Source organism: Falco rusticolus, chromosome 6 (genome assembly GCF_015220075.1).
Source record: "Falco rusticolus isolate bFalRus1 chromosome 6, bFalRus1.pri, whole genome shotgun sequence".
In the NCBI taxonomy this organism is placed as follows: Eukaryota; Metazoa; Chordata; class Aves; order Falconiformes; family Falconidae; genus Falco; species Falco rusticolus.
Window position 1 is genome coordinate 59,033,997 of NC_051192.1, and position 23,978 is coordinate 59,057,974.

At 37.2% G+C, this 23,978-nt stretch overlaps 1 protein-coding gene across 10 annotated transcripts in view; it reads left to right on the forward strand.

Annotated features, from left to right (window-relative positions):
• The window catches only part of CYRIA (CYFIP related Rac1 interactor A), a 57,718-nt gene that overhangs the window by 27,380 nt on the left and 6,360 nt on the right, over positions 1–23,978 (forward strand). For 3 of the 10 annotated variants that reach the window (XM_037391976.1, XM_037391985.1, XM_037391978.1), the window contains exons 4-10: positions 10,150–10,229; positions 19,196–19,317; positions 20,290–20,395; positions 21,464–21,600; positions 21,690–21,767; positions 22,043–22,159; positions 22,256–22,335. In XM_037391976.1, the coding sequence (XP_037247873.1) occupies positions 10,157–10,229; positions 19,196–19,317; positions 20,290–20,395; positions 21,464–21,600; positions 21,690–21,767; positions 22,043–22,159; positions 22,256–22,335 (713 nt within the window). In that variant the 5' untranslated portion in view covers positions 10,150–10,156. Of the gene's footprint in view, positions 1–7,936; positions 8,075–9,877; positions 9,962–10,149; positions 10,230–17,821; positions 17,956–19,195; positions 19,318–20,289; positions 20,396–21,463; positions 21,601–21,689; positions 21,768–22,042; positions 22,160–22,255; positions 22,336–23,978 lie in introns of those variants that run through there. The other 7 variants (XM_037391980.1, XM_037391979.1, XM_037391975.1 and 4 more) reach the window with 6 other exon arrangements.

The window sequence follows — 23,978 nt, forward strand, 5'->3', positions numbered from 1 at the left end:
TGAAAGGGGGTTAGGAACATACAACCTAGGTTAGTTTGGCTTTGGTTTGAAATGGAGGAGCAGAGAAGGGCCCCTGCCGATCCGTGAGCTGCAGTCGCTGCCGAAGCCCCGGCGGTGCAGGCGCCTGGTGGCTGAGCGACCTGCGTGAACGGCCCGACCTGGCAGAACTTTTGCGATGCCCCTCACACGGCTACCAGGGGACAGTGCGACACAGCGGCGGCCGGGCGCCGAGGCCTAACGGTAACAAACCGTTTCCAACGTGCTCACCGGTTTCTGCTTGGAGCGAGCGCTTTCCTGTTGCTCTGTGTGTGTCCCCCCGCCCCCAGCCCGCCCGGCTTGCCCTCGGGCAGCAGCCGGTGGCCGCCGTGGTGGCCGCCGTGGTGGCCGCGGCAGCAGGGGGCGCCCCTGCCCCGCGCGCGGGCCTTGGCGGGAACCCCGCCCCGCCCCGCCCCGCCCCCCGTGTGACGGGCCGCGCCGGGCTCGCGCGCGCTGTGGCGGGGCGGGCAGCAAGCGGGGCCGCCGGCGGGCTTCGAGGAATCGCCACGCCGATCTGCCAGTCGGCTGAAAATAGAATTTTTTATATTTCTTTTTATGGCGAAGTAGGGGTAGGGTACGAAGTCACTACTGTGCATCATTTTTATTGTCTTAATAAAAAGTTACTGTGCGGGATTCGTCGCTAAATTAGGAATAGCTTCCAGTAGCGCTTTAAGTTAATTACTGCAGAATCCATCAGGGTCAGTGTGCTATTTTAATTTCCATGTAGCTTACAAGAAGTCTTAATTTTTTAATTAAAAGGATGGTTTTGATTCAGCACCATCCACAGTACTCCTTCCTTATTTGTCATCTTCAGCAACAGCAGACTTGTTAACATAACGAAAAAAGTTGCAATAAGTTTTTAGCAGCTCATGTTGTGGGGCACAAAAGCTTGTTTGGCATTTTGTGTAAGTAAAACCATACGATTTGAAAATAGATTTACTAGGGAATGTACTACTTAAAGTATTGGCCGCAATGCAAAATTAAGACTCTCTTTATGTTTACATCATTAAGAGGACTAATGTGCTTGTCTGTTAACTAAACGCAATTTTCAAGACAGGCTATTTTGCAGAAAAATGCCGTGAACCCCGCCCACCCCTGTATGTTTTAATGAACTGAGTGTTTAATGTGAAAGAATAGGAATTTAATAAGCTAATATCAGAAGGGATTAAAAAATGACACAAAGCTAATTAAGGAAAAGGGAGATGTTTTACTGGAATCTATACTTTTCTGTTACTGCTGCATAATTACAAATTAGTGTTTTGGAGAAAAGCTGTTCTTATTCAATGTTCAGTCCCCTCATGCCATAACTGGACTGTGAGAGCAATCTTTGAAAAAATCTGGAGTTTAGCAACTTTATAACCTGCTTTATGTTTAATTTATAGTCCAGTATAATGATTAAGTACTTTTTTCATCAGCCTTTCTGCTTACCAGTCCATCTGCATTTGTGGGATTGATTTGAATTTATTTTTTTCCTTCGAGCAAAGTATTTTACATTTGTATTTACTGAATTTCTTAAGGATAGTATCTCCAGTTTATCAAAGTGATTTTGAATTATGATCCTGTTTTCCAGAATATTTTAGTTCCCTTCTAGCTTAGTGCGTATTTTAAAAAGGGTATTTTGTTATTCTCTGTCTGTCACTAATTAAAACTATTGAACAAAACTGGATCTATACAACAGCTACTAGATACTGTTTAAACATACCATCCTCCTTTTTTTGGCAGTAAACCACTGGCAACTACTTTTTCAGATTTTCAGTGTTGCAGCAAATTTATGGTATTAAATAGCATTTTCTCTTTTCTCATCTGCAGTTATTTGTCAAAGTTCCCTCCTTTATGTAGTTCTTCAATGTTTCTGTATGCCTGTATAGGCGTAGGCATATTCACTTCAAAGTCTCCATTTTGTTTGTTTTGTCTATTGGAATAACCTGTTGTGTGTTTTCTTAACTGTTGAGTTCCCTGCAGTTCCTTATCCCATAAATCAGCTTACCAAGAGACCTATTTTTCAAGATACCTGAGATTACTGAAACTGCTTTTTTTGAAATCATCATATTTAGTTTGCTGTTTTCTCCTTGTTTAGTAACCTTTGCTGGTTTTAATTAACTTCTATGTTTCCATCCATATATTCAGTTAATTCTCCCTATAAGTATCAAACAAGTCTGAAATAGCCATTCCTCTGGCACACTCCTCTGTATTCTAGAAAGATCAGTTATCACTCCAGGAGCTTGTACAGATAGATACATGGTTAATTAACGCTCCTGAAGCTTCTTGCCCAGTTCTCTTACTCGGATGCCTCCATAGTTGAGCAAAACCTTCTTTACTCCTTTCTAGGTATTAGATGGTCTGTCACATTGCTGTCTTGGGGTGGTACCTGTTCTTTCCTCCTTCACCCTCATCCAGAGACACACAGAAAGTTTTTCTTTTACCTTTTTCTGAAATTTTAAATAAAAAAAAAAAAAAAGTGTATATTATTGTCCAGTCTGTTTACAGTGGTTTTATGGGGTTTTTTTCCTAGTAGAACTCTTGGTATTTCCATCAACAGCATCATAATGCAAATTGGTCAGCAAGTTTTCTTATTTTATGTAGTAAGATATTTAATAAGACCACTGTTATGTTAAATAGAAGTGTGTAAACTAAGAGCAGCTAATCCCTACAGAGTTCCACATTTCATCTTTAATTCCTCAAATCTTGAACTACTGATACAAGTAGTCAGCCACAGCTTAGTTCCACTAATGTCAGTATGGTTTTTTGATCAGAATTAATTTGCTGCTTAGTATTTTAAGATACTGTTTTTCCCTGCCTTTTTCCAGAAAAGAGGACTTGTAGAGACTTCTTCAGGTACATATCAAATAGATTATTACCCTCCAAAACCATAAATACAAATTTAGCCAGCAAAACACATTATGTCCTACATACTGACACATTCAGAGCAGATCACTAGCAAATATGCAGTAAGAAATCCAGTCGCTGCAAGATTTATGTCTGGCTTGACTGAGATTAGATGTACTGTTTTGGCATTTCTGTATCGGATAAGAGAAGTAAAATAGATGAAGAATAAAGTTAACATGCAAAGACTTATTCCTGTTAGCAACTGGCACTAGAAATAACTTGAAAATAAAATCATGCTTAGGAAAGTCTTTACCATAGTTGCACAAAGAACTAGAATATCATGGTTTTCATCTTGCTTTTTCCGACACTTGCATTGGATTTTCTGGGAGTATAATACAAAATACTGTGTGTGGCATAGTCAGAAGGCTGAGTAATTGGCAGTTATTAACAGACAGGAAGGACCAGCAACATTTTTTTCTGTCTCTTGATTCTTTATCTAAGGATGTGTATGATCTAGAATAGATTTTTCATTTATTATATTCACAAATGTTGAAACCAGATACCTTTTCAAATGCCCAAATCCATAGATTTCCAAAATTGAATGTGTTCTAAGGTCATTTATTTTTCACTGTGATTTTGGTGAGAGAAGGCAAGGATAAGGAAACTTTTAAGAGAATGATGATGATGTGGCTGCTTTTCTCTATAGGAGTTTGGAAGAACTAAGTCAAAATCCACCTGGTAAAAAATGAAGTGGTTTTGTTATGAATGAATAAACACTTAAAACTAGCCAAACCTGTTCTGTTTATGTTAAGGGTATCTCTCTCCTGTATATCAGTTTCGTAAACATTAGTCCCCCATTTTGCTTACTTGGCGTCAATTGATAGAGGCTCCATTTATTGTGTATAGGCAAATTGTGTCCCTGTTTTGTGTATAAGCATCTGTGCATCCTATGCCATATACAAACTAGGTTGCTGTAATTACTATATACTCGGGTGGAAGGATCAAAGTGCAACAACGTTTTCTTAATTTGAAATATAATTTTATTCTAATTACATAATTGGCTTCCATTCTACAATTTTTAAGGGGTTGTTGTTCTGTTGGGTTTTTTTGTTGTGTTGTCTTTTTTTTTTATGACCTATGACTCAGAATCCAGATATTTTGGTTGCCTGGTTTTCATCCTTTCATGATGTCTCTTCTGACATTATGCCATTGTCTTTGAAAATATATAGGAATTCTGGTCAAAGTATGTTCAGGTGTGAGGGGTGGCCTATAGGAAAATCCCCCCCTTCAGTAAGTTACAAGTTCATTTAAGGTAATCCTTTTTTTTTTTTTTTTTTTTTTTTTTTAATCTTTTGATTTTAGTGAAACCATAAGACAAGCTCTTAATCCTTGGGGCTATGGGTACTAATATTGTTGGCCAGCTCTTTCAACATTTTATGATTAGTGAAAAATATATTTATCTTTACAAACCATTTATTAACTCCCTTTGACTTGCCTCACTTTTTTTTTTTTTTTTTTCAAGTTTTGATTGTGTCCTGCAATCTGTATATCAGATAACAGCAAAATCTTTTGGCTTGAAGTGTTGCTTATCTAGGAATTGTAATAAAATAATTTTTCAAAGCAGGAATGATTCTTTTATCTTGGGTTACTTTCACCTTCAGCAACTTTCTTCTATTCCAATTTTCACTACTTCACATCTGATTTTTGGGTTTGAGTTTTGTTGGGGTTTTCTTTGTTTATGCTTCACCTGAGTAAGGAATGCATGGCACTAGATTTTCTTTCTGTGGAGGTTGCTTCTTGGTGACTTTTGTTATGTAGGTTACTTATGTTATGAAAATCTTATAAATACAGTGTTTCGAGGGCATATCAGGGATAATTGATTTTTTTCTGAATATAGCTTGTGCTCTGAAAAGAACCTGGGTGTGTTTTTCCTTTATCTGTGCCTTGCTAGATAATACTGTAGGTACTTCACTGTGAATATCTCTGAGGTTTTTTTGGAGTTAGCATCTTAAACACAAATGTATGGCTATTTTTGCTTTTTTTTTCCTTACATAGCAACACTTACTGTGTTACTCATTGGCAACTTGCTGTCCACCAGCACTCCCAGGTCCTTCCCCACAGAGCTGCCTTTCGGCAGGTCAGCCCCAGCCTGTGCTGGTGCGTGGGGTTGTTCCCCCCCAGGTGCAGGACCCTAGACTTGCCTTTGTTGAACTTCATCAGGTTCTGCTTCACCCAGCTCTCCAGCCTGTCCAGGTCTCGCTGACCAACAGCGCAGCCTTCTGGGGTCTCAGCCGCTCCTCCCAGTTCTGTATCATCGGCAAACTCGCTGAGGGTGCACTCTGTGCCTGCATCCAAGAGTCTTGATGAGCCAGTTGAACAGGACTGGACCCAGTACAGACTCCTGGGGAACACTACTAACTACAGACCTCCAGCTAGATCCTGAGCTACCCTTTGAGCTCTGCCGTTCAGCCACTTCTCAATCCACCTTGCTGTCCATTCATCTAACTCAGGTTTTTTGAGCTTACCTATGAGGATGCTGTGGCAGACAACGTCAGAAGCCTTGCTGAAGGCAAGGTACATAACATCCACCATTCTCTGCTCATTAACCAGCCAGTCAGTCATTCCATCGTGGAAGGCTATCAGGTTGGTCAGGCATGGTTTCACCATCCATGTTGACGACTCCTGATATCCTTTTCCTCCAAATCACAATGATTGGGAATCATGCTTCTGATCTGAGAGGTCTTGAATTCAGATGCTGCTGGGTTTTTTGAAACCACAGTTAATTATTCATGCAGTAAGGTCAGTTCCACTGCTTTAATGATGCCAATATGCTTAATGGAGTCCAGTTCCCTCAGACTGCGGACTGGATGCCGTCTCCACCCATGTAGGTGTGCCTTTAGAAGTTACTGGTCCTAATATTTCATTGCCACTCCTGAACATGGCAGCTTCTGTTTCTCCTGAAACTCCCAGTGGAGCTGCTCATGAGAACACTCCCAGCCCCACTTCGTTAGGATGATCTTAATGAGTTTAAGCAGTAGGTATTTGCTGATCCAGCTGGTTTCGACAAAAGCCTTTTAGAGTCGTGTTTATGTAAGCAGGCAAATTTAGCATATAGTATCGGGCAAGGGAGCACCGATGAGCAGCAGAGTGTTGAGCTGGTGAATGTGTCCTTTTTCACTAACACAAGGTTTAAAGGCTTTGTCTGTATGTAATACCTTCAGTTTAGTTACAGTGCTGCTGATGGTTTTGAGCTGGTACCGATTAAATGAGTTCTGCAAAGGAAGAAGAAATAAATTAGTATTTCTCTAGCAATTTATATAGTACTGTAGCTGTCATTTAAAAATAATATGAAACTCCACACTTCAAAATTATGGAATCGCTTATAACATTGTGTAAACAAAGATTTTAAACAAGATTTAAATAACATGATGCTTAGCTTTGGACATGCAATATTTAGTTGATAATACCCAATTTGTGGACATTTACTAAATCTTCAGAACTGGATTTCAGTATATAATAAATGTATATTTTAGTGTATTTTTAGGATACGTGTATAAAATCCATGGCAGATTTGAAAGTTGCATTTTGATTTGTTTTGTGGGGGGTAGTTTTTTTATTTATCACAATTCAAGAATAAACTGATTGGTTTAGTGAGGGAGAAAGAATTTATTTTCCCGTTCTAGATAATGCCTCCAGAATGTCAAAATTAAATTAATGAAATTTGATGAACCAAGTGATGTGTTAGAAAACCAGCCTCTGTTATTTTGTTCAGTGTTCAACATTTTTAAATAAGCTGTTAGGTAATGGTATATAAAATGCAAAATGCTAAATATACTTTCTTGTTCAGTACTGTTTTTACAGTTTATTATGTCTGTGTGCCACTAATTAAATGTTGGGCATCAAAAATCAGTAATGCGCTTTAAACTGTCAACAGTAGCTCAGAAGGTATTTTCTATGTGCTTATGTAATGTCTTAGGATAAGCTTTAATGGTTTGGAAGACAGTAGAAAACATGAAAATACAAACATCATTGTCATGTCAACATGTCACCATTTTTGAAGCATACTGCTAAAAGTTGGAATTTTAAGGGATTTAGACACTAAAGAGGAGCTGCTATCATTTAGGAGTGCTGCAACAGCAATATTTTTATATATGCATTTAGTCTTATTTCAACATTTAAACTGATTTTACAGTAAGTAAAATGAAATGCTTTCCAGCTTAATGAAATGGAATTTTATGCTCTTAAGTTAAACCTTTCTGATTTGCTTCTGTGCATCAGCTGTTCATTTGCATTCCTGTTGCAACCACAGTATGTATACTGACCTACTCAGAATTTATGTCATTATTTACTTTGAAATCTCATTTAAAATTATCCTGGAAGTGACTTGCTGTTCCTGAAGTTTGGAATACTTTATTAGAGTTTTCAGGGAAGGACATTTTGGAAGATGCAGGTACTGGGAAGCAGCAAACTATACAGAATAAAATAATTCAGTTTCGGCCAAGGAATTGTGTTTATTAGCACTTCCATTAAGGTGAAGGTTGGCCTTTTAATATGGAGTTAAAAACTTTGTGTTGAATGATGAGTTATAGTTTAAAGTGAAAGTTTCTTGGAACTAGACCTTGCTTTTAGTTTTGTTTTTCAGGAAACCATAAAGAAATTATTTCAAATCATAGAGAAGTGAAGCATGTTTAGCAGTTGCCTGACCCATATCTTCTAGATGTTGATGTTTACTTTCTGTTGACGATCACTATTTTATGGGTTGATGTACATCGGAAATAGATGGTGTCAAACCAGTGCCTTCAAGATCCCTGGAAAATGCAGGTTGACCATGAAAATGTGTATAAATTTCGTAGCAGGGTTCTTACTTCATACTTGTGACCTAAATAGCTGAATCAGTTTCAACACAGGGTTGAAACAGAGGAGATTAAAATTAAAAACAAGCTTAGAAATATAATTAAAAGTTTAGGAAAAATACTCAGAAATCTCCAGAGACTTAATGTGCTGTACTTCTGTAAGAAGGATCAGAAACCAGAGCCTGGGCACATGACCTCAAGCTACTCAATGCAGATGAGGGAGCATATCCTCAGGTTTTTGGCAAAAAGGCTTCCTCACTGTTCAAAGCATGCTATCAACTAAACTAGTCTCTGGATGCACTGCTAACTTGGCAGTAGAAGAAATGGTCGGATATTCTCTGAAGATTGAAGGCAATGAGGTAAGATACGGCTTGAAGGTGAAGAATGCAGACTGAGTCAGTAATTTAGATTGTGATAGTATTTCATAATGATATAAATGGTTTCTTTCAAGTTTATGAAAAGGAAAATAAGTGTGTGCACATTAGCTTGTCCCTTTTATCTGATGTTGATAAATGTATTATACCAGTGTGATGAAAATGTTAAATTATTGAAGATACAAGTTTTAATGCTGTATAAAACCTGTTTTGCTCTGTTTGCATGTTTTTCCCCTTTGTAGGCTACTCAAAAGTCAGACTCTGTTCATACAGTGTAGCTCTTCTTCTGAAAGTAGAACTGTAAAGTGATTTTTTTTCCTGCATAGAAACCGATGTAGCTTTATGAATAATAGTATTTCTTCATGTTTTGATATTGTATATGCGATATGTTGCTAATTGTAAAGGGCTTGACAGTCTGCTCACTGGAATTGTTCTGGAGAGAAGATTTTGAAATATTTAATGCGAAACAAAGCCATTTGTCTAACAAAAACCTGGTTTACATGAAGCTGTATGTTCTAAACAGATTACTGGTTAAATTTATATCTTTTTATGGAATGACTATGACTGCTTTGAAATCTCCAGGCCTTACATTACCTTCCTAGTTTTTCCCGCTACAGAAATATATCCCTTACATGCATGTAGAAGTTAGGGTTGATGATACTTTTTCTTCTGGAATGCTTGGGGTAGAATTTGAAAAAAAACTTGTCTCCTCATATGGAGTATCAGCCATGTACATACTTAGAATAATTTTTTTGTGGTCTGATTTCTTAAGTGGGAAAAGAGTTAAACTGAAAAACAGATGAGCATCAGATGTAAGCCCCAAGAGCCATGGTTTAGAGTACTGAGAATATTTATCTTTGTGGCAAAAATCAGTTTTCAATCTGAGTTTAAAATTACAGTTTTCTACATCCCTCCAGGCAGACCTCTTTAACCTTATATGTGCTTTTCATGATTTAATTTTTCTCTCTTCTGAGAAAAAGTTGTAAGTTTGCCCAAGAAAGCTATACTTTTACATAGTTTTAGAATAATGTATCTTCCTAAGGACTGTACTGCTAAACTTTTCTTCAAATCTCCTTCCTTCTTGTCTTCCGTAGAGACTTGCTTTTTTGAGAGTTGGTCACTTTTCCTTTTGGGAGTTTTTAATAACTTGAAATCTAAAGGTTTTTAAAGACGATAAAGATAGGAATAACAGATAAGATAGTTTGAACCTCTTCCCCCCCCAAGCCCTACCCCCAGATGCATAAATTTTTGAAAGCTAAAAAGAGCAATTTTTTTAGCTTTTTTTCTGACAGATTTTCATGGTAATATTTTAAAACAGCTTACTGATTAGAAACAATTAGTTTTTCTTTTTTCCTTAAATTGTGTTAGATTCATGAAATAAAATTAATTTATGCTAAAGTTTCCAAACCAAGGATTAAGACCTCATTTTTTTCTCTGCAATGGTATTCAGTAATCTCAAGTCCGGTAATCTACAGGAAATAAAAATGCAGATACAGTTCTGAGTTTGTTTCTTTGGCTAAGCAAATAAACTCATAAATTTCTGTTTGTACTCTGTGATGTTATACTGGTGTTTAAATTCTAATTTGTTCAAATGGAATTACTTCTGTGTTTATCCAAGGTCTTACTCTCTCTGTCCCCATGCATAAGTATGACAACATTGACCATCAAAATGTTTCTCATGGTCCAGAAATTGCCAAAATGTTTAATATATGATACAGACTCTGTCAAGCCTTTAGTTGTAGTATTCTAAGTTTACGAATATAACTGTTTACGATTTTGTTGCATTTACTAGGTTTGCTGGGATGGGTAATCTTCTTAAGGTCCTTACCAGGGAAATTGAAAACTATCCACATTTTTTCCTGGATTTTGAAAGTAAGTTCAAACAATTACAAGACAATGAGAGAATCTTTTCCCTAACTTAACAGCAAACTGAGGAAAAACTTTTAAAATCTGATTGCTTGCGGTGTGTGTTTTCCAGTACAACCAGTCTGTCCAAGTCCTTGTCTCTAAAATCCTTTGTTCACTCAGGACCCCTTTTCTCTTCCTTTTCTATTTTTCAGGAACCAAATGGGAAATCTTTTAAAAGTACTCACTTGCACAGAGCTTGATCAGGGGCCAAATTTTTTCCTTGACTTTGAAAGTGAGCAAAGCTTCTTGCCTGGCTTGCGTTCTTTGCTTATTATTTCCTAATGAACTGCATGCGCTTATGCATCATAAAGCAATTCAAAAGGGATTTGCAAACAAATCAAATTACACTTCAGTTGAATATTGCATTTTGATATTTATAAAGCCATATAAAATTAGTTAAATTCATTCTGAGCAGAGAAGGGGGCAGAAAGATAGATAAGCAAGTAAAACCTTACCCTGTTGTTAAGTTTACATGTGAATGAACTTGACCTTACCTTTATTTAATGAATCAGGATTACTAAAATATTTCTCTATGCTTCTTTGAATGGAAATACATGTTAGAAATAAAAAGCTGAAAAAATATAAGCAGTGGAGGTGGCACTATTTTTGCCTGGTTCAGTGATGATTTAACAGATTATTGCAGTTTCTAAAAAGTTGTGAAGTGGTCAAAGTGTATGTGCTTGATTGCATTTCTCTTAATTGCATGGTTATTGGTTTGCAAAACAGCGTTTCACATTCTAATTCCCTTGTCACATCTATATCTGATTCAAAGCTATTTCCCTTTTGCTGGTTAGTTTCCCTGCATGTACTTCTAGACATTGTCTTGAGAACTGGTCATCAAATCCTTAAATAATGGGTTTAATCTTACTTCACTAATTACGTGAAATGCTTTTTATTTAAAATCCTAAAAGCGTGTGATGTTTTGTCTCTTAATACCTTTAATCTAAAAAAAAAAAAAAAAATCCAACAAACAAGTTTTGAGAGAAGCCAGTGTTTTTAAAATAACTTTGTTTTGAAACATAGCTTAAGAGAGAATTGCAGGTGATTAGACACACATTTTATCCCCTTGAAATAGTTTTCTTGAATCATTTATTCCTAAATTATTTTTCTGGAAATAAAGTTACTGATATATGAGACTGTGTGCATGTACACAGTCTGAAGCACCGATTCAAAAAGTCATTCAAACATATACTTAAATCTCATGAAATTGTTCGGACATGCTTTCTTGGATGAAAGCTAGAGTCTATGACTGCAACTTTGCAAATATCTCAGTCTTCTCATCTAGATCTTATTTACCTCATTATGAAGGATCAGTTTTAAATGATGAAAAAAAGTTTATTGGTTAGTTTTGGTTTAGGAGAAGGTACGGCAAGCCGTTATTCCTTTTTCTCTTCTAACTATATAATTTGAGAATTTATTGTATAGCCGGGATGTCAAACCTTCATCCAAACCACCAAGTAATTTTTTTTCTGTCAGACTTTCTCTTAGGCTTCAGTAGCGCTCTGTGGCTTTGCCAAGCTATTACGAATGTTTTCAGCTGCTCTGAGCTTCCAGGTTTAATCAGCCCAATCATGACCTGGATGGTAAGAAAGTAATTCTGACCCAGGCTGCAGACTTGGTGGGAAACAGGTGGTCTGGCAGTGGGAAGCCTTGGTGGAGTGGAGGTTGTGGCAAGAGGAGAAAATAGTTGTTTTATTGCCTTGGCAGCAAAGGTTGGATTTTTTTCCAAAGGTACATTGCCAAGAACTGAATGGGCCGGAGCACCTTCTCCCACAGGAGGTGACCAGTGGTTAGTGCAAGCACATGGGCATGCTAGGCAGGCACATCTACCCAGAGAGAAACAAAACTATCATCTCCAAATTTCCATGAGTTTGATACTCTGGAGTGACTGTTTAAAATATTTTGCTTGTGAAATAAAGTCCTGGAGAGTTCTGTGGCATGAAATCTGTATTGTGGTGAAAGGATGTCACTGAAGACACCTGTAGTTGCATGCTGTGGTCTCCTTTAATTAACCATTGTGTAGTGTCAAAGGGCAGTCTTAGTGGGCGTAGGTAAGAGCCTGCTTGCATGCTCACTGGACGTGTGACTTTGTGGCCTAAGTTCTCAGTTTGAGTTCATGGACTAAAATAGTCATTACAGTCAGCCATTCAGAGGATGAGGGGTGTGTTGAGTTGATGTATTTCATGATTTGCAGCAGCATATTGCTTTCTAGTTTTTGTGCAGGTTTTCATTAGCTGTAAGCGAAATCTCAGGTCTGTCAGCGCTACTTCCAAAATGTTTATGGAGTTTTCGGCTACTCCTGCCCTGGCTTTTTTTTTTTTTTCCCCCCTCCTGCTACTCATTTGGTATTTATTGTACCTGAAAGGAAAGGAGAGTGTGTGACATACTTCTTCCTGCTATGTGTATAATGTGCCACACAAATATTGCTTAAAAAACCGGAAACAGCCTTTTTCCTCGTACACAGGAGTAGAACAGATATAGTCTGTCTCCATGCCTCACATATCAGAGGCTTTATGGGCTGATGTTGGCCAAAAAGGAATACAAGTGTTTATATAAAGGAAATGCGAAAAGAACATTAAGGTGTTAACTTCATTTGACAGTTGATGTAATTTGTGCTGCTCCAAAAGGGGTCATCTATGGGTGATGCTTTGCCACATAGTCTCAATTCCTTATGCTAGAATTGAAATGTACAAACACACGATTGCACCCATTGTGAATGATAGCTATGTGGGAAACTGAACTTGCTACAAACTAGCTGTTAAAAAAAACAAAACAACACCACCAAACTACCACCTTACCTTTCTCCACCACCTAAGTACTTTTCCAGTCAGGTGAGGGTGATGTGGGTGATAACAAGGTTGGAAGAGCCCCAGCAGCAGCACATGAATAGGAACAGAAATGGGAGAGGATGGCAAGCAGTTGTACAGATTTAGGTATCTTAGGTCAGTCATGAAGCTACAGAGTAAGATCAGCACAGTAGGTTTTGATTTTATTGTTTTCCCTTATTATCCTTGATTAATACACATTTGATAGGGTTGTTCCATGCAACAAAAACAAATTTATTTTCTTGTCAGTTCTTATTATCCAGGGCAGTATTCTGTTTTGATGAAAAATTTGAGGAGGACAGTCTTGTACTGCATCGTTTGAAAACATCCATGATTTTTTATTAGTTTGTTTTAAACTATACTTAATTGCAAGTTACTTTCCATCAGTTGCATGCTCACCTTTCTCTTACATATTTTTCACCAACCTGATTTTTTCATATTTAGCCTTAGTCCCTCCAATACATCTCTTCTCTGCAATTGTTGAGGTCTTGAAAAATGGGCAAGTAGAAGCAGGGACAGTTAGAATAATGAAGTTTTCTCACCTAATTTAAAGTTACGATTTTTTTGGTCAAATTGTGCCTTTTTTTTCGGGGGGGGGGGGGAGCGGGGCGTGGGGGTGGCATTTTTTTATTAGCTAGTTTATAGAAAAGTTTAGGCTACAATAAAAATTGTTCAAATAATCTCTTTTCCCCCCCCAGTTCCTGCAGCTATCTGTATCATCAGTTGCAATTCTTTTGACACCATTTACTGGCACTATTCTTCATTCCAAACTGGCAACCTAGTTTCGTAACAATATGGTCATACTTGAAAAAAGGTGAATCCAGCGTTGCTTTCAGTTAATGTTGTGTAACAAAAGCAGTTCTGTATGCTCCCTGGTAATCATTTTAGAGTGAGGCAGTTACTCTGGATCTGTGCAAGGAGAAGCGATTTGAAGATGCATTCAGTCCAGCCTTGAAAGCAAACAGGGACAAATGGTAACTATGGTAACTTCAGCAAGTGATACAGAGAATAGTGTTTTCCTATGCAGGTGAAAAAGTCTTTTCTTTGAGGTGAAATACAACCTATAGGCATTCATCCAAATTACTTTCTTTTAGCGTCTACTGAAAGGTTTACATAAATGAGATTCTCTTCATTCCCAGAAAGTGTACTGTATTTTGGTGTATCTTGGTGGGGGTATTCTTAATCAAACTGCTTCATATTGGATTTGATTATATACCACTTACTTTACCTTAATTCCTTCTTGGCTCTCAACTTGAAAATAAAGTTAGGAAGAATGAGTACATGGCAAGTCTTAAGAGTCTCTGGATTTCAGGATTTCACGAGCCCATAGGGCAAATTCTCTTGAAATGGATTTTGTCAGTTCAAGAACAGTTTTGTTCTTTAGATGTTGACCTTGTTGTTCTTTAGATGTTGACCTTGTTTAAATTAGTCACAGGTAAATGAATTCTGGGTATTTGAGGCTCTCTCCATAGCAGCTTACAAGTGTTCTTTGTTGTGGAAAACCTATTGTCAAATTACTGCTGCCAGGCAAAGTAAACAAATAATTCCACATAAATTCTTGGAAATAATTCGAAGGTTGGGGTAACAACAGTTTGTTTTGGATCTAAAGGACTAAAGCTTATAGATTATTGGGAGGAAGCGTCCTTAAGTGACACCTTCAGTCCCATCCTCTCCTCAGAAACAAATACCTTTTGTAAGACCAAATTCTCTAACCTTAACCTGAGCAGGTTCCCTTTTTTCCTAAATGTTAGGTAGGTGGGCTCATTACCTGATCCTGACTTAATCCCCCTCATCCCCCCTAAGAATGAGGGACTTACTTTCTAGGATTCACTACCACCACCAGTACTGCAAAGATTCATGAAATTTGCAGTTATTGTTGTTCATGTATGATTAAAAGTGTCAATTATTAGAACATGTCTGGCAGCTGAGCAACTGCCCACTTTTTGCTTAATAGGATATTAATTAATAACCTCTCTCCACAGGCGGCAAGGCTGGAGATGTAATGTGTATCCAGCCTGTGGGAGGTTAAACTCTTGTCTCCCACTGCAGAGTGCCCTGGGCGAGAAGCTACGGCTCAGTCAGAGAGAGGCTGTCCACCCTGTGTCTGCCATACCTGGCACTGATATCCCTGGCACAGCACCATGCCCATAGCAAGTATTTACACTTTAGGGAGCTTCACTTTGTTCTAGCTAGTTTAGAAAGGATGAAATTCAAAAATCCAGTGTACACTGGATAGGGTGCTGTTTCTACCGAATACAATTGTTTTTAATCTATGGAGTATAGCAGGTTCTGATACCCTCTAAAATGCATTATTCACTGTGGTTATAATGCCTTTTATCTTTTCTAAGGACATAAAACTAGCTTTTCGTCTAACTTTGTCCCAGATTGGAATGGGAAAAATCATTGTCATGATGACAAACCTGAGACAGGACTTTAGCATTGTACGGTAAAATATATGTACTGCTCTGTAACTTGCCGTTGGTGGCTGGTGGAATTACTGGCCGCCATCAGCAGCGGACAGGACAAGAAAAGCTGAAGACAGAGCCTGCAAGACATCTTGTTTTATTCGCTATTCTTTTGCTAGACTGTAAGGCCAGGAGGGTATGATGATTTTTTTGACAAATATGATTCCATATTCACTGAAGTGCAAGCACTAAACAGCTTCAGCGGGAATCCTCTTAACCTGCGATCACTTTGAAGGTAGAATAAAGTTCTGTGCTTTGGTCTGCATTTCAGATTAAGCAAAGGTGTGTGGGATAGAAGCGCTTTTTAGTATTGTCTTACCACTTCATAAAGATTAATTACTGGGATATTGTTACACTTGATTTTGTATTGGTAAAGTTTTCATAGCCTTTTCATATTTAGTCTTGTCGTATGAGTACTGATGTCTTACCTACATAGCAGTTCCTATGTTTTTTCTAGTGCACACTTGGTGAAGAATGAGAGATACTTTGCGCTGTGAGGGTTTTTTTTAAATGAATGACAGATATTTTTCTAAGAAAATAATAATGATTCCATCTGCACACCCCACCATGCATCTGAAATATGTAATGCATCCACAAATGGACTGTAATCAGTCCAGCTTTCCCCTTTTTTTTAATGAAGTCTGAAGCCCCAGCCATAACGTGGAATAGATCATGTGTAAACATGAGAAGCAGCATTTGTTGATGGAATAGATGAATTGCCATATCCTGGTTATTTCTGATGGAGCCAATGAAATGACATTTCTCTCCAGAGCTAAATTTTTTGCTTTCTAAATGAAGATTTGCTGGTAGAATATATGGAAGAGTCAAGCCTGGTCTGACTCTTGAATTGATTTGATAGAGGATTCATTTAGTTGTCAGGTTTAGGGTTCACATTAGAAACATTTGGGCAAAGGAAAGTGAAAGCGTTTCCTATTTCATCTTACTAAAGACAGCGTACTCTGAATGCTAATCACGCGTACTCCGAAAACTCAGGCTTGAAATGCTGTAAATCGGGTGATTATGGTGACTTATTATTGAGGGGGCTTGCATTCAGTGTGGATTAGTCAGTGGCTATGGTTTTATTTATAAGTGGGCTCAAATAGCTTAAGCGCATGCTGGTTCTCTGGGGGTATGGGGGCAAGAGGTAAGCACTGCCCAGCAGTGATCCTACGTTGTGATTCAGAGTTGGCTTTTTTTTTACGCAGAACAGAGAAACAAACTGTGGTATTGTTGGAGTAGAAAACCAATTTTAAAAGCCACAATCTGTCATGAAGAAGTCTGTATTCCTTTTAGTTGTTGTTGCTATTATTATTGTTGTTGTTGTTGACAGCAATATGAAATCTTTTTCAAAGTGAGTGATTGCAGTTACTTTAGCTGACCATCTTTGGCAAGATCTTGACGTAAAATCCCTTTTGAAACATGGCCATGGTCTTATCAGAACATCTGTTTGCATAACATATATTTCATAAGTAAGATGCATGTTGTTTTTTAAAAAAAGCCTGAATCATCCTCCCTACCTTTATTTTTAAGCTAAACACTTTCAGCATAAATATAAACTGCTTCTGCAAATGCAAGCTAAGCCTGTTGCTCTGTAGCCTTTGCAGCCCTCTTCCTCTCCTTTACCTTTCTTTCCCTCTTCTACCCACCTACTTTCCTCCAACTCCTACATCCCCAGGTGCTGGGACACTACAGAAAGCTCAATAGGTTTCAAATATTCAACCTTCCCCCAGCTTCCAAAAGATGAATTAGGAAAATCTGGAAAAGGCTAACAATACTAAAGGCCATTTTAAAGTCCCAAAGTGCTGAGCAGTCTATAGTTTTTACATTTCTATTAGAGGCTAATTTTTAAAGCAAATACATTGTAAAAAGTAACATAGGAGTACCTTGTTGACCAACCCATGCTTCCAGGTGACCTGAACATACAAATTTTACACTCATGAACTGCACTAATAAATTACTTACTTGCTTTTGTGTCTTAATATTAACTGAAAATGTTATTTTAATTAATTTCTATTTAACTATTAAAATACAGATATTGATTTATAGGTGACTCCTACCTTCCCCCTACTCTGTTGGTCTATGATATGTAACTGTTTAGCAAGATTACCACTTTCTTAGTTAAACTCCGAAGCATTTACTGTTTTGTTTCTTTATCACAAGGTGACAGACCCCTTACAGTGTATACCTGAGATTTCTTGCAGCTTGGGGAAAGAACCAGTCGGTAACACTGTAAAACTTAATGTGACTGATAGGTTAGTTCAACAGCTGTGTCCCATCTGGGATTGTCCTATTTAGGATAGCTTTTCCCTTTGGTGCTACTTTTCCTTGCTTTTTGAAGGATAGTATGTCAAGTATTTTGGATACAAAACCCAGCTGAGTAAGCCCATCTTATTTTTATTTTCACTTGTTATGTGTTTTAAAAAGATTGGGGAAAACTTCCAGAATAAAAGGAAAGTCAAATAGGTGTTTTTTCATGTGCCCAGTCTCATGGGGCTCACGGTGACATAAGAATATGGAAAAATTTGTTGTTTCAGACCTACAGACATGTAAAGCTCAGCCATTTGTGTCTCATCCGTGCAAGGTCCGTAGACAACTTGACACATGCAAACAAATTATTCTAACCTGAAACATCATGGGGAGAATGCCTGCTCTTTCCATACTCCTCAAGGTGAACCAGTTCATTTGTTTCTAGTGGGGGGTGGGTAAACGAACCCTGTACTGATACATGGGTAGAAAACTCTGTCTCATTTCTTAAGGAGAGTGAGAAGATTAAATAGAAAAATTATTTTAATTTTTTTTTTTTGCCTATTAATGTAGAGATTTATACAGTAGCTCTTCCTAATTGGTGAGTTTTGAACCAAAGGCATCTCACTGCTTTAAATTGAAACAAGTAGTCCTTAAGTCCTAAGATTCACCTTCCAAGTTGTTTTTTTCTTCCATTAAAAAAAAAAATAAATTCTATCTTCACAAGCTAATATAAATTTAAGAAAAACAAAAAATTTTGTGTCCCTGTAGGAATCTGCTGGGACAATGTAATTATTTCTGCAAATACCAACTACAATTCTATATATAGGTTAACCCGTCTTTAGTCAGTTCCAGTTGTCTTTGTGTTCTAAAGCAAAAGAAGGCAGAAGATCTCTACCTTGTCTAATGTGTTGATGTTATAAGGATAACACCATTCCCTGGTGTCACACTTCTGTGAAGATCCCATCGGATGGGATTTGAATGGGAAAATTGATCTACTTCCAAATGCCATTTCTCTGAACAATAAAGGTCTACAGGTCAACTCCCACTCTGAAAACTGATCATTGACAGAGCTGAATTCATGTTGGTAGCAGGACTGATCTCTAACATACATAAGAAAAATGTTTAACAGTGTACTGTATCTGTTACATTTCTTCTATTTACAAAAGGAGAAATAAATTACCCTGGTTAAGGAAGCCTGGAGGAAAGTAAAAGTGGCTTAATATCCCTCTGCTCCATCCACTGAAAGGCCTGATTTTATCCCCAAGCTGCAAGAAAAGTGAACAATTCTTCGTAATTGAGCTGTGGAGCTCATGAAGGAGGGGGACATTTTTACTGAGGGACTGATGCATTATCCTATTTTCTAATAATATTACTTTACGATACTGCTTCACTTTAAAATGCTGTGTTTTGAGAAGAGGCATTATGAGCTAAAGCATACAAAAACTGTACTGTTTTTTCTTCCTTGCTGTAAAAAGCAGAAACTTGGATGCTAGCAGAATGGCAGTGCAGTATAATTGTGTATTTAAAAAAAAAAAAAACCAAACACATCAGAATGGAGCTACACATAATCAAGCTGGATATAATGTTGAGAACGTTGAAATCTTGCCCTTTGTACTTCAGCTACCTTTTGACTTTGTATATTTTGCGTTTCTGTTTCTTAGATGCACAGCCCACAGATGGAGAAAGGGAGGTATGGAATCAGATCAGTGCAGTTTTACAGGACTCGGAAAGTATGCTTGCAGACCTTCAGGCTTACAAAGGAGCTGGACAAGAAATTAGAGATGTATGTTTGTTAATGACAGTTCCTGGGAAGCAAAATCAAGCAAAACTCAAATGTGTTCCTTGCTTCTCTTCTGTATCCAAGCACTTTCTATGAAATGATACAAAAATTTTCATTAAAATTGTATTTAGAAAATACATTACAGATTATGTGTAACATTGAATATAAAGCTCTAATGTGAAACCATTAAAAGATGGCTGTTGGAACTTCTTTTACGTTTACTATTAGTAATTACTTTTCACTTCAAGTAACACCATTACATATATATCGTGGTGTAAGTCAAAGTTGAGGACACAGAAGAAATAATACTCACATGTCAGAAATAAACTATAAAAAAAGTTGAAAATAGTTTTTCTTCTGTGAAAGTGAAATAATGAACCATAGTAAAGTATAACCTTAAATCTACTTCAGATGCATCTTATTCTATGAAACTGGTCCCAAAGTACAATTCTGAACTGTAACTTAATTTTTTTCTCAGCTGACTAAACCTTTTCCTGCAGCAGTGTCGCAGTTACTGTTCACATGAGCTGTTGGTTATTTAAGAACCTGAATATGTTGGAAGATTTCAAAAGCATCAAAACTGTAAAAAAAAAAAAAAAAAAAAGACTATTTCTGCAACCAGCAGTCATGCAAAAGGTCTTACCTGATGCTTCTACAATAGTTTTGTTCCCCAGAGAATATGTGAAAACATTTCTGTATGTCAGTGGTGCACTGGAACGAATAATTTTAAATCAGTATGTTATGGGGGAGAGGGACGGTGGAAAACATGGTATTTTTTTTACTTACTAATTTCCTACTACGTGGGAGGGGGGGGGTTGACTAACTAGTTCCCTACTCCTGTGCAATGTAATTTTGCATGTTTATTCTGTGTTTTACAGTACATACTTTCTAAAATAGTATAGTAGAAAAATTCCAGACTACCTTTTGCTTGATATTTGCATATCACAGTTCTTTACAGTAATGTTTTCATTTCAGGCAATACAAAATCCCAATGATATCCAGTTACAAGAAAAAGCATGGAATTCAGTATGTCCTCTGGTCGTAAGGCTGAAGCGCTTCTACGAGTTTTCACTCAGATTAGGTGAGCCCTGATTTGGTATGTCTGTTTATTAGGCTACTTTTTATATTTAAAGAAATAGGAAGTTTCTTTTCCCACAGACTCTTAAAGGTTTATTATTCTTTCTGTTTAATATCAACAGACATTTAGCAGCAATTACGTTTATCAAAGCATGTTTTTAGTCTTAATTTAATTTCCAAATTATCATAGTTTTTTAGTTTGCCACTTTAAATAAATCTGTATTAGCTAAATGGAGTAGTACAAGCAAAGAACATGATAAAACTGTATAAAGGTTTACTCTGGTGCCTGCCACTCTTCTGCTTTTCAGTGGTCCATATTGTACTAATGAAATTTCTTTTTTGTAATTTGGATCCTTCAGAGATTTAAAAGGAATGCAGACCAATAATTTTTTGAGACTTTTTAAAATGAAGGATAAAAGGGGGAGAAGTATATCAGTGTACTTTCTCACAGGGTGAAAATCCGAAGTTGGGCATATTTTACACTGATTTGTCATCCTTACAAACCCCCAAAATGATGTAATTGTTCCTTGAATTAGAACTCTGAAAGAGAACCGGTGTGCAAAAATGTATATATGACGTGGGAAAGCTCCCAATGCGAGGGGATTCTTCTACAACTTCCTGCCAAGTATGTCTTCCACTTTTTGAGTGAGGCTAGTAATTATAGCTACGGGACCTGAATTACATTCTTATCAATGTCTAAGAGTACACTTTCAGTAACAGAGATGCCAGAATAATCTCTATACTGAGCTGATAGCTAATTGGGGAAGATGAAAGAGTTGAATGCAAGAAAAACACTTTCTCTAGAATTTTTGATAAAGACCCCAGGTAAAGGGTGATAAAAAGGGAAAAAAGCTCAATGATACAAAATAGAGAGAAAATGGCAGAGCGCCTAAAGAGGCAGATGTCTTTCACTAATGTTTCTCACCTTAGAATAGTAAGAAAAAGCATTTCTGTTAGGGGTCTGCATGTTTGAAGGGTTCCTTCCCTTTGAACAAAGTATATTTAGATACTTACTTAAAATTGTTATCATAATGTGGACTGAATAGAGTTTGTACTTCTGATTTTTATTCAGAGAAAGCCCTGCAGAGCTTATTGGAGTCCTTGACATGCCCACCTTATACTCCAACTCAGCACCTGGAACGGGAACAGGCTCTAGCGAAAGAGTTTGCTGAAATCTTACATTTTACTCTTCGTTTTGATGAACTTAAGGTTAATAGAGTCTTCTAATCCATGTTGATTTTTTTTTTCACGTATATTTTGAACTGAAACTGATTATTTCCTGTTTGTCTTCCTTGAAGATGAGGAACCCAGCAATTCAGAATGACTTCAGCTATTACAGGCGGACAATAAGTCGCAACAGAATAAATAACATGCATGTAAGTAAATAAAATCTGATTTACTGTTCACACTGAGGTATTTATCAGTATGCATTTATACCATTTATGGTAATGTTTTTTCCTTTGATTCGCTAGCCGTTGTGTTCTCTCCTTCACACTGAGAGTTAATCAGCAGTCCAGATTAAGTGATTAGAGTGGAACTGTTCATGCAACAATCTGCTTGCTGACATGATCATGTACTGTATCTTTTTTTGGCTGCCAACAAGATTTTAAAAGAATTTTACTGACTTATTTTTTTCTCGTGTTTTCATCAGCTAGACATTGAGAATGAAGTAAACAATGAAATGGCCAATAGGATGTCCCTGTTCTATGCAGAAGCCACACCAATGCTGAAAACGCTCAGTAATGCAACTACACATTTTGTATCAGAAGTAGGTAGCGGGGGAGAAAAGGTCTAACACAGACATTCTTGATCTTAATTTTACAAGATAAGTTTACTGAACGTTGACTGTTTTTTACCCTTCTAGAACAAAACGTTACCAATTGAAAATACAACGGACTGTCTAAGTACTATGGCTAGTGTATGTAAAGTCATGTTGGAAACACCGTAAGTTTTCCCTTAAATCTTGTTTTTCTTGTATGAGAGAATGTGTGTTGTATTTTAAGTGGTTACCTAGGATAAACACAGCTTTTCCAAATGAATTCCTGTATGTTTGCCTTAAGTTACCACTTTTGTATACAAAGCATGACCTGGTATTGGAAAGCCTTGCCTCCTATTTTAACCACCTTACGATATTTTTAATGAATCAGCATTGAGTTTTGTTAGGAAGAGCTTACATGGTCAGCCTGCATTTCAACAAAAGGTTAAAATATAAATGTAATCTTATGCACTTACAGGCTTCAGTGCCTGTGTCTCGTCTAACCAAGGCCATAGGCCAACAACTGCCTCTTGTTTGCCCGTGCTGCTCAATTATCAGCCCACACAGGTGCAAAATATTAGCTCTTCCAAGTAGCACTTTTGGAAATGATGCACAGGGACTATTTTGACAGTCATTTCAGTAGGTCTTTTTTGGATGCAGCCATCTTACTTTGGATATGAGAAAGTTCAGCTGTATGAAAAATGTGCAAGACAGTGGGTTGCTATTGTTTAGCTATGCATTTAGTTGAGTATATTTTAGGTTAGATGCCTCTTTGAGTGGAAAACACTTACAAGATTAGAGTCAAGGTAGTCTTCCTGTCTTTGAATCATTCCCTGTAAAGTATTGAATTCCTGAGGTTATTGTGTTTGTTTATGAAAATTCTGGAGAAGTGTAGGTAGGTGTTGGGACTCATCTCACAATCTTGAGACATACAAAGTAATAATTGAAGAGTAACCTTATGTGTCAGCTCATTTTTTGGCAGTAGAGAAACAGAATGTTGTGAGTCATCTACCAGAAGATTATCTGATATTTCTAATTAAGGGATAGTCAAGCATTTTTCCATCAAAATGTCTGTGGCCTTTAAATCTGTTCATGTTATGATGCTGTGTAAGAGTAAAAGTTAAAGTTGTTATAAACTGAGAGGCAGTATAATACAGATTTTAGTATTTTAAAGGTATGTTTAAGTGAAAAATAATTTTTTATATTGAAAATCAGTGAATGACAGTATACAACAATACAATATATTATTTACTCAGTATTTGTTAGGAAAATTGTGATAATGTCTGTTTTTCGGGTTTACTGTACTGTAATTTTTTGTTTTTCTGTACTGTAAATGGGGTTTCTTCTCTTCTGTAATTAATTTTTCATTGCCTGACCATGGTTTCAGGGATTAGAGGAGATAGTGTCTGTCTTAACTGTGCCATCAGTATTCTTATTTTGCAATTGAAAAGTCAAAGAAAAATTCTTTGGAGTTAGTTCAGTCCAGTCCTATCTAATAGGCCTCTGCATTTTAGATGTTCAGTGAACCTGGGTCCTTCAGGTTGCCTATGGGTTTAGAAGAGAGAGAGGGTGCAGTGACTATGATCCACCTAGGTGAAGCCCTGAACTTACTAGCTGCCAAAATTAGATCCTACGTCACTTTTTCAAAGTAGGATTTTAAGCAAGAAGAGTAGCTTTCCTTTAAAGGTCCCAATATGTTGTGTTTCTAGTATTAAACAGAAGTATGATCAGTCTCCATCATATTTCATGAACCTGTGGAAGTCTTCTATGAAGCCATCATGATAGGCATTTTACTGAAGTGAATATCTGAACTGTGAAAGGGGGTATTAGA